Source organism: Pezoporus wallicus, unplaced genomic scaffold (assembly GCF_028554395.1).
Source record: "Pezoporus wallicus isolate ANWC-B61680 ecotype Strahan unplaced genomic scaffold, APGP_CSIRO_Pwel_v1 contig_14267, whole genome shotgun sequence".
NCBI lineage: Eukaryota > Metazoa > Chordata > Aves > Psittaciformes > Psittacidae > Pezoporus > Pezoporus wallicus.
The window spans coordinates 1810-12030 of record NW_026641958.1 but is presented as its reverse complement, the minus strand read 5'-3'; the positions used below and the strand labels follow the sequence as shown (position 1 = coordinate 12030).

The 10221-nt window shown below is 66.1% G+C and overlaps 1 protein-coding gene across 1 annotated transcript; it reads left to right on the top strand.

The window, feature by feature from the left end:
- Positions 1-3181: 3181 nt before the first annotated feature.
- LOC130608460 (arf-GAP with GTPase, ANK repeat and PH domain-containing protein 2-like) lies at positions 3182-9169 on the top strand (the record flags this gene model as incomplete). The annotated part of the gene is made up of 10 exons (XM_057426345.1): positions 3182-4643; positions 6006-6064; positions 6205-6292; positions 7042-7127; positions 7204-7345; positions 7419-7553; positions 8106-8227; positions 8295-8444; positions 8906-8986; positions 9065-9169. Coding segments are annotated over exons 1-10 (2217 nt in total), but the record flags the coding sequence as incomplete, so codon positions are not given.
- Between the last annotated feature and the right edge of the window lie 1052 nt (positions 9170-10221).

The following is a 10221-nucleotide window of genomic DNA, read 5'->3' as shown; positions in this document are numbered from 1 at the left end:
GCCGGGACACGGGGGGACAGCGGGGGCGAGGGAGGGAGGGGGTGGGGGGACAGAGGATGGAGAGAACAGGGGGTGGACAGGGGGTGGACATGACATGGGGATGGACATGGGAATAGGCATGGGGATGGACAGGGGATTCACATGGGGATGGACTTGGGGATAGACAGGGGGATGGACATGGGAATAGGCATGGGGATGGACAGGGGATGGGGGTGGGGATAGACAGGGGGATGATGGACAGGGGGATGGACATGGGAATAGACATGGGGATGGACAGGGGGATGGACAGGGAAATGGACAGGGGGTGGACATGGGAATAGACATGGGGATGGACAGGGGGCTGGACAGGGGATGGACATGGGGATGGACAGGGGATGGACAGGGATGGACAGGGATAGACAGGGGGATGGACAGGGGAATAGGCATGGGGATGGACAGGGGGATTCACAGGGGGATGGATATGGGGATAGACAGGGGATGGACAGGGGGATGGACAGGGGGATGGGACAGGGGAATGGACATGGGGTGGACAGGGGAGATGACAGGGGGACGATGGATGGGTGGACGGACAGAGGGGTGGAAGGATGGATGGAGGGACACATGGGTGCACACACAGATGGACAGGGGATGGACTGATGGATGGACAGGGGATGGATGAAGTGATGATGGGTGCATGTGTGAGTGAACACAGGAGGGATGGGCAGGAGGTGGATAGATGGATGTTGGGATGGATGGATGGATGGATGGATGGATGGATGGATGGATGGATGGACGGATGGATGTACAGGGGGATAGACAGAGGGATGAACAGTGGGATGATGGATGTGTGAATGGACAGGGGGGTGGATGACCAGATGGATGGAGGGAGACATACATACATGGATGGATGGATGGATGGATGGAGAGAGGAGAGGGATGGAGGGATGGATGGATGGAGGGATGGATCGAGGGACAAAGGATGTGTGGATAAACAGATGGATGGACAGCAGGGTGGATGGACAGAGGGATGCACAGTGGATAACAGAGGGATGAGTGTTGGGACAGACGGATGGATGGAGGCATGGACGGAGGGGTGATGGATGGATGGATGGATGGACGGACAGATGGATAGAACAGGCAGGTGGTCAGGTGGCTGAAGGGAGGAATAGAGGGAGGGAGGGAGGGAGGGAGGGAGGGATGAGCTGCGGGATGGATGGAGGGATGGACAGAGGGATGGAGGGATGAATGCATACACAGAGAGATGGGGGCTGGTGAGATGGGCAGATGGAGGGCTGGGGGGGCTGGCGGTTTGATGGTTGGATGGACAGAAGGACAGAGGAATGGATGATGCTGGGTGGGCAGGAGGATGGTGGCTGGATGATGGGCATCCGGACAGCTCATGACACCGGTCCTCCCTGCCCCACACCGAACCCTGGGCAGGTATCCATGCACACAGGGGGGTCCCTGTGACCCCCAACTCCCCTCAGGGCCCTCACAAACTGTGGGGTCCTGGTTCCCTCCCTTGACGCTGCCCAGGGCTGGGGATCCCCAGTACCCCCCAGGACCCACTTGGGGACATGTTGAAGGGGTCAGAGCTGGGGAGAGTGGGTTTGGGGGTCCCTTGCTGGTTTCCGGTGCCTCAGTCCGGGGCTGCGGTCGGTGACGTTGGGGCCGTTTCCTCAACTCGGGGGGCAGCACCCGGGGGGGGGATGTGGGGAGGGCCCTGATTCTGGAGGGCCCCATGGAGGTGCTGTGGGTGGGGGGATGCTCTCCCATCCCATGGTCCCCATTGGTGGGTGTCCAATGGGATGGTGTCCCCAGGGACTTGGGTGCTGGTTCCACCCCGAACACACACATCTGTGTGCCCTCATCCCCGTGTCCCCCAGTTCTTGTGCCCCCCATCCTTGTGCCCCCACTCCACATCCCTGTGTCCCCCCTCTGCATCCCTGCACGCCCCCCCCCCCCCCCCCGTGTGTGCTGGCATCTCCCCAGCACTGTTGCCATGGCAACAAGAAGCAGGGGTATGCCTCGTTGCTAAGCACCCAGAAAGTGGTACCCACGGATAGGGGGGCACAGAGACCCCCCCACCCCAGCACCCCCACCGCAGGGCCCAGCTGTCACCTGCTGTGGGTGCTTCTGACCTCCCCCTCAGCCCCAACGGGGCAGCAGGGCAGCAACAGGGGCAGCAGGACCTGGGGATGTCGATGGGGATGTGACTGGTTTGGGGGGGGGTGGTGGTGTCAGACTCGCCGTGACGCCCCCATAGTTGGGGGGAGACACACAAGAGCCACCCATGGGTGATGGGGGGGCACCCAGCCTGTCTCCTGAATACTGCAGGGGGGCACTGGGAGGGACTGGAATGGACTGGGAATGGGAGGGGGGCAACACTGGCACTATGGGGGTGGCTGTGAGGGGATCACGTGTCACCCCCCTAGTGACAGGGAGGGACAAGGAGGGGGATCAAGGAGTGCCCCCCCCTCATCCATCCATCCCGGTGGTGCCGTGGGCGCGTTGCTGGGGCGACGCTCCCGGTTCTGTCACGAGCAGCGGGAATGTGGCAGTAACAAGGGGGGAGGGAAGGCAGCGGAGGGGGGGGGGGGGGGGAACGATCCCCGAAACTCAGCACCCCCGGGGGGGGGGGAACATAGACCGGGATGGGGGGGGAACCGCTGGGGACCGCCCGTAGGGCTCCATCCCTGGCCCCGCCGCTGCCACGGCAACGGGATAACGGGATGCGGGAGTGGGGAGAGGGAGGTTGATGCTAAAAACATGACGGGAAAAGGGAGGCTGCGGCCGGGATCGTGTTGTGGGGACCCCCACGGGACCCCCCAAACAGGGACCCCACAACACCTCCATAGTCCCCCCATAATCGCTCCATAGCCCCCCCCCCATAGCCCCCATAATCGCACCACAACTCCCCTATAGCCCCCCCATACCTCCCCATCACCCCCACACACACCTCCCATAACCCCCCGTGCCCCTCGATGCCCCCTCTCCCCCCCACCCCCATCCCAACAGATTCCCCCCACCCTATAACTCCCCCCCCCCGGACCCCCACATCCGCCCCCATGCTTGGGGGGGGCCCCCCACGGTGCCCCCGGGTCTTTAACCAGGGGAGAGGGTTGCTCGCTCCGGGAGGGGTTTGCTCTGTTGGGTGGGGGGGTTGTTATGGGGGGGGGTTTGTTCGGTGGGGGGGGGCGGTGTCGGTTCCAACCCCTCCGGGGGCGGGCGAGGAGCGGGGAAAGGCTTCGGGGAGGCAGGGCCGGGGGTGGGGACGGCGCCGAGCATCCTCCAGCGAACCGGGAACACCGGGAACGGGGGGGGGGACGCGGATACACAGCGACGGGGACAGGGACAGCGAGGGGGGGGCTTCGCCGCCTGCCCGGGCCGGGGGGGGGTGTCCCTGCCCGCACCCATGAGCAGGACCAGCGGCCTCCAGCGCCGCACAACCTTCCTCATCTCCCTCACCCTCGTCAAGCTCGAGTCGGTGGCGGCAGCGCCGGGAGAACCGGAGCCGGCGGCGGCGGCGGCGGGGGGGGGCAGCGATGGGTCCCCCCGCCCCGGGGGGAGGCCGGTTGATGCCGCCCGCCCCGAGGATCCCGGTGGCGGCGGCAGAACGAAGCGGCCCGAGCGGCTCTTCCAGCGCCAGGACGCTCTTTGGATAAGTACAACCGGCCCCCCCGACGCTGCGGCCCCCCCCGGCAGCCCCCGCACCCCCAGCCCGGGCCCGGTGCCCACCACCGAGGCCTCGGCCCCCCCTCCCCGCCCCGCCGCCGCCGCCGCCTCCCGCCGGCCCCGTTCTCCCACCTCCACCCCCCCCGTTGTACCCCCAAAACCCGACCCGACCCTGCTGCCCCCCCCTCCGGTTGTACCCCCCAAACCCGACCCGGCGTCTCTTCCCCCCCCCCAACCCCCGCTTGTCCCTCCCAAACCGGACCCGACTGCGCTCCCGCCGCCCCCCGCCGTACCCCCAAAACCCCCCGCGGCCTCCCTGCCCCCCGCTGTACCCCCAAAACCAGACCTCACCCCGCGAGGGGGGTCCAAGGGCACCTTGGAGGCCACAGGGGAGCGGGGGCGGCCCCCCCCGGCCCTGGCGACCCCGCGGCCCCCGCTGCTGGCCCAGGCAACGTGGGGGTGCCCCGAGGTGACCCCGGAGCTGGCCAAACCCCCCCCGCACCCCGTGTCCTCCCCGCACCCCTCGGCCGGGCCCCGCCGGCTCCGCTTGACCGGGACGAAGCCGTTCAAAGTGGCGACCCCCGGGGAGCCTCTGAAGGCGACCAAAGGGCCCCTGAAGGCGACCGCGAGCGGGGCCGGGGGCAGCCGCCTCTCGTGGCCCGAGGGCGAGGGCAAGGGGCGGCCCAAAGCCGCGGGGGGCAAAGCGGGACCTGAGGCGGGGCCGAGGCCGCCGGGACGGGGTCGCTTCTCCCCTCACAAAGGCAAAAGCAAGACCCTGGATTACAGCGACCTGCCCCCGGTAGCGGGGGGGCTGACTCCGGTCCCGGCTCCCGCTGCGGCCCCCGGTGCCGCCGGTACCGAGACGGGGCTCAAACGGGGGCGCGAAGGCGGCCGAGCCTCCACCCGCGACCGCAAGATGCTCAAGTTCATCAGCGGCATCTTCGCCAAGAGCCCCGCGCCCCCCCCCGCGCCCCCCTGGGCCCCCCCCCGTGAGTACCGGGCGGTCCGGGACGTGCCTCAGTTTCCCCGCGGCCCCCGGTGAGCGCCGTGCGATGGGGAGGGGTGTGCGGATCCCATGGGCCGGCCCTGCCGTGGGCTGTGGGGCAGCACCTCGGTGTCCCTGTGGGAGCTGGGTGGGGTGGGAATGGGTGCAATGGGGCTGAGGAGGGGTTGTGGGGATGGGAGGGGGATTGTACGGGGCTGGGACCCGTCTGCGCCCCATGGCTGAGGGCTGGGGACACAGCAAGTCAAGGCCACCCCTAAGCGGCCTCAGGTGCCATGGGGCCCTTGTGCCTCAGTTTCCCCACTGTGGTGGCTCTGTGGGGCTCAATCCTCATGCGTCCTCCTGTGCTGGCATCCGTCCGTCCATCTCCCCGCCATCTGTGACACCTATCGCATGTCCATCCATCCTCTGCCTGTGTCCGTCTGTCCCCCTGGTGCCATGGGGTGCATGGCGGGACAGGAGCAGGTTGACCCTGCCTGTACCGGGGAAACTGAGGCACAGGAAAGGAAGGCACCTTCTGCCTTTGCCCGGCCTCAGTTTCCCTTCTGATGGCGCCCAGGGGCTGGGGGGGGACACAGGGAACATCCTCGTGCGCCGCCGCATGCTCGTGTCACGCTGTGTCCTCGCGCCATGTCCTCGTGCGCGGGGCTGGGTGCATCCTCGTGCCCAGCGGGTGCCGATTCCTCGTGCTCCTCGTGTCCCCGTGTCACGCCACGGCCTCGTGCCTCCCATGTCGTCATGTGCGCCGCAGCCGTCACGTCCTCGTGCCCGTCACGTGCAGCACCGTGTCCCGGTGCCCGTCGTGGCCTGAAACCCATTGTGCCCTCGTGCCATGCTGCATCTTGGTGCCATCGTGTCCTGATGCCCATTGGGTCCTCATGCCACGCTATGTTTTCTTGCCACACCACATCGTTGTGCCATCGTGTCCTGGTGCCCATCATGTCCTGGTTCTGCGCCCTCATGCTGTGTTGCCGCTTGGCACCCATCAACATCCTGTGCCAGGCCACGTACTGGTGCCACATTGCGTCCTGGTGCCTGTTGTGTCCTCATGGTACGACACATCCTGGTGCTCATCGTGTCCTGGTGCCCATCATCTCCCTGTGCCAGGCCATGTCCTCCTGACACGCTTCACCCCCATTCCCACCCCATTCCCATCCCCATCCCCATCCCGTGCCGGGCTCCATGTCCCTGTCCCCGCACATCACGTCACGTCTCCGCCGCCCCCGGTGCGTTGCCTGGTGACGGCGGGTGCTGCCCACGGCTGCTGCCGGTGCCGCGGCGCGGGTGGGGGGTGGCCTGGCCCGGCCTGGGGCTGGTGGCACCGTCCCACCCTTCTCCTGCCCCACAGAGGCTCTGGTCAACAGCCAGGAATGGACCCTGGGTCGCTCCATCCCTGAGATCCGCTTGGTGGGTACCATGTCCCCATGCCCTGTCCCCATGTCCCTTTGTCTCTGTGTCCCCATGCTCCTGTCCCCATGTCCCTGTCCCCGTGTCCCTGTGTCCCTGTCCCCATGAGCACCCTGACACCTCCTCTGCTCTGTCCCCAGGGTGTCCTGGGCAGCAGCAGGAGTGGGAAGTCTGCACTTGTCCATCGCTTCCTCACCGGCTCCTATGTGGGCCTGGAGCCCACCGAGAGTGAGTGGCCGTGGGGATGGACATGGCCATGGGGACGGACATGGCCATGGGGGTGGACATGGCCATGGGGGTGGACACAGCAATGGCTGTGGTGCTGGACATGGCTGTGAGGATGGACATGGCCATGGGGATGGACATGGTCCTAGTAGAGCTGAGCATGATCATGAGCTTGAGCTTGGCCATGGGATGTACAAGGCCGTAGGGATGGACTACGATCATGGAGCTGAGCATGGTCACAGGGTTGGGCATGACCATGGCCTGAACTTAGTCCATGACTATGGGATGGACAAGGCTATGGTTCTGAGTATGGACAAGAGGACAGTCAAAGCCATACTGTTGGGCATGGCCATGGGGTACTCAAGGCCATGGAATGCTTAAGGCTATGAAGTGCTCCAACCCGTGCAGTGCTCATGGCCGTTGAGTTGCTCAAGGCTGTGGGGTGTTCATGGCTATCGGGTGCTCAGAGCCATGGGGTTCTCCAGCCCATGGGGTATTCAAGGCCATGGAGTGCTCATGTTCACTGGGTGCTCAAGGCCCTGGGGTGCTCATGGCCATCGGGTGCTCATGGCCGTGGGCTGCTCATGGCCATAGGGTGCTCATGGCCGTGGGCTGCTCATGGCCATAGGGTGCTCATGGCTGTGGGGTGCTCGTGGCCATGGGGTGCTCATGGCCGTGGGGTGCTCCAGCCCATTGGGCCTCAGGCCATGGGTGCAGCTCAGCGTGGGGTCCCTGCTTTCTCCCTGCCTCAGGTGGCCAGTTCAAGCGTGAGGTGACAGTTGATGGCCAGAGCCACCTCCTGCTCATCCGGGAGGAAGGAGGAGCCCCGGACCCAGAGGTGGGTGTGGGCCGGGCCGGGGGGTCCAGCAGCGGGGCCGGGCTCTGACCCCCTCTTCGTGTCCCCCCCTCCCCAGTTTGCCAGCTGGGCCGACGCCGTCATCTTCGTGTTCAGCCTGGAGAGCGAAGGCAGCTTCCAGGAGGTGGTGAAGCTCCACGAGCTGCTCGTCACCCACCGGGGCGCCGCTGAGGTGGCCCTGGCGCTGGTGGGCACCCAGGGTGAGCCGGGGGGGGACCCCCATGGGGCCGGCATGGGGAGGGGACAACCCCCCCTCACCGCTGCTCCCCACAGACAAGATCAGCTCCTCCAGCCCACGCGTGGTGGAGGACGCCCGCGCCCGCGCGCTCTGCGGGGACATGAGGCGCTGCCTCTACTACGAGACCTGCGCCACGTACGGCCTCAACGTGGACAGGGTCTTCACCGAGGGTGGGTGCCCAGTGTGCCGGGGGGACGGGGGCGGTGGAGGGAGGTGGGATGGGACCATGGTGGTGATGGAGGTGGGATGGGGACCATGGCTGCAGTGGAGGGGGGATGGGACCATGCCTGGTGATGGAGGTGTGACGGGACCATGGCTGGTGATGGAGGTGGAATGGGGACCATAGTTGAGTGGAGGTGTGATGGGACCATAGCAGTGATGGAGGTGTGATGGCACCATGGTGGTGATGGAGGTGGGATGGGACCATGGCTGGTGATGGAGGTGTGATGGGACCATGGTGGTGGTGGAGGTTTGATGGGACCATGGTGGTGGTGGAGGTTTGATGGGACCATGGTGGTGGTGGAGGTGGGATGGGACCATGGTGGTGATGGAGGTGGGATGGGACCATGGTGGTGATGGAGGTGGGATGGGACCATGGTGGTGATGGAGGTTTGATGGGACCATGGTGGTGGTGGAGGTGGGATGGGACCATGGTGGTGGCTGGGGTCTCGGTGCCATGTCCCATGTCCCACATCCCACCTGACACGAGGCTCTTGGAGCAGTGGCACAGAAGGTGGTGGCGCTGAGGAAGCAGCAGCAGCTTGTGGCCTCCTGCAAGTCCCTGCCCAGCTCTCCCAGCCACTCAGCTGCCTCCACCCCACTCGGGGGCTCCCACCCTGGCCAGGTACCCCCCATTACCCACCCCTGGCCATGGGGCTCCGGTGGTGGCTCTGACCCCACTGTGCCCCCAGACCAGCAATGGCCACACCAGTGATTACTCGTCCTCGCTGCCCTCCACCCCCAACGTCACCCACCGGGACCTGCGCAGCGACACCCCCGTGGTCCCCGGCACCCCCAGCTCCCTGCACCGCGGGGCCAAGCGCCGCACCAGCCTCTTCGCCGTGAGTGACCGCGGCACCAGCAGGGACGTTTGGTCCCCTCAGTGTCCCCTTGGGAGGGTGGTGGCAACAAGGGACATATAGCCACCATAGTGTCCTTTTGGCAGGGTGGTGGCACAGGGGGGCACGTGGATCTAGGGTGCCTCACCGTGGTGCTCTGGCAGCACAGGGGGCATGTGGCATCCATGGTGTGCCTTTGAATGGGTGGTGGCATCAGGGGACATGTGGCGCCCATATTTTCCCAGCGTGGCACAGGGAGGCATTTGGGTACCCCAGTGCCACCGGGGGTGGGTGCCCTGGCCTTATGTGTTCAATTCCCCTGTCCCCATCCTCTGTCCCTGTCCCGGTCCCCGTTCTCTGTCCCTGTCCTTGTCCCATCCCCATCCCTCTCCTTGTACCTGTTCTGTCTCCTGTCCCTGTCCCCATCCCCACCCCTGTCCCCATCCCCACCCCTGTCCCCACAGACTCGCCGCGGTAGCGACACGGACAAGCGGAGCCTGGAGGGCCCCAGCACCGCCCGCTCGGTGCCGGTGCCCATCAAGCAGGTGGGTTTTGGCCGCGGGGGGAAGCGGCGATGTCCCCCCCCCGGTGCCAGCGCTGTCCCTGTCCCTGTCCCTGCCCAGAGCTTCCTGCTGAAGCGCAGCGGCAACTCCCTCAACAAGGAGTGGAAGAAGAAATACGTGACCCTGAGCAGCAACGGGCTCCTGCTCTACCACCCCAGCGTGAATGTGAGTGCCCGCAGCCACAGCGCCTGCCCCGGGCCCCTGCGGGACCGCTGCCACCTCCCCTGTCCCATACAGGACCCGGTGTCACCTCCCCTGTCCCATACAGGACCCGGTGTCACCTCTCCTGTCCCATACAGGACCCGGTGTCACCTCTCCTGTCCCATACGGGACCCGGTGTCACCTCCCCTGTCCCATACGGGACCCGGTGTCACCTCTCCTGTCCCATACGGGACCCGGTGTCACCTCTCCTGTCCCATACGGGACCCGGTGTCACCTCCCCTGTCCCATACGGGACCCGGTGTCACCTCCCCTGTCCCATACGGGACCCGGTGTCACCTCCTTGTCCCATACGGGACCCGGTGTCACCTCCCCTGTCCCATACGGGACCCGGTGTCACCTCCCCTGTCCCATACGGGACCCGGTGTCACCTCCCCTGTCCCATACGGGACCCGGTGTCACCTCTCCTGTCCCATACGGGACCCGGTGTCACCTCCCCTGTCCCATACGGGACCCGGTGTCACCTCCCCTGTCCCATACGGGACCCGGTGTCACCTCCCCTGTCCCATACGGGACCCGGTGTCACCTCCCCTGTCCCATACGGGACCCGGTGTCACCTCCCCTGTCCCATACGGGACCCGGTGTCACCTCCCCTGTCCCATACGGGACCCGTCCCATACGTGTCACCTCCCCTGTCCCATACGGGACCCGGTGTCACCTCTCCTGTCCCATACGGGACCCGGTGTCACCCCGGTGTCACCTCTCCTGTCCCATACTCCCTGTCCCATACAGGGGTGTCACCCGGTGTCACCTCTCCTGTCCCATTCACCGGACCCGGTGTCACCTCTCCTGTCCCATACCGGACCCGGTGTCACCTCTCCTGTCCCATACAGGACCCGGTGTCACCTCTCCTGTCCCATACCGGACCCGGTGTCACCTCTCCTGTCCCATACAGGACCCGGTGTCACCTCTCCTGTCCCATACAGGACCCGGTGTCACCTCTCCTGTCCCATACAGGACCCGGTGTCACCTGTCCCATACAGGACCCGGTGTCACCT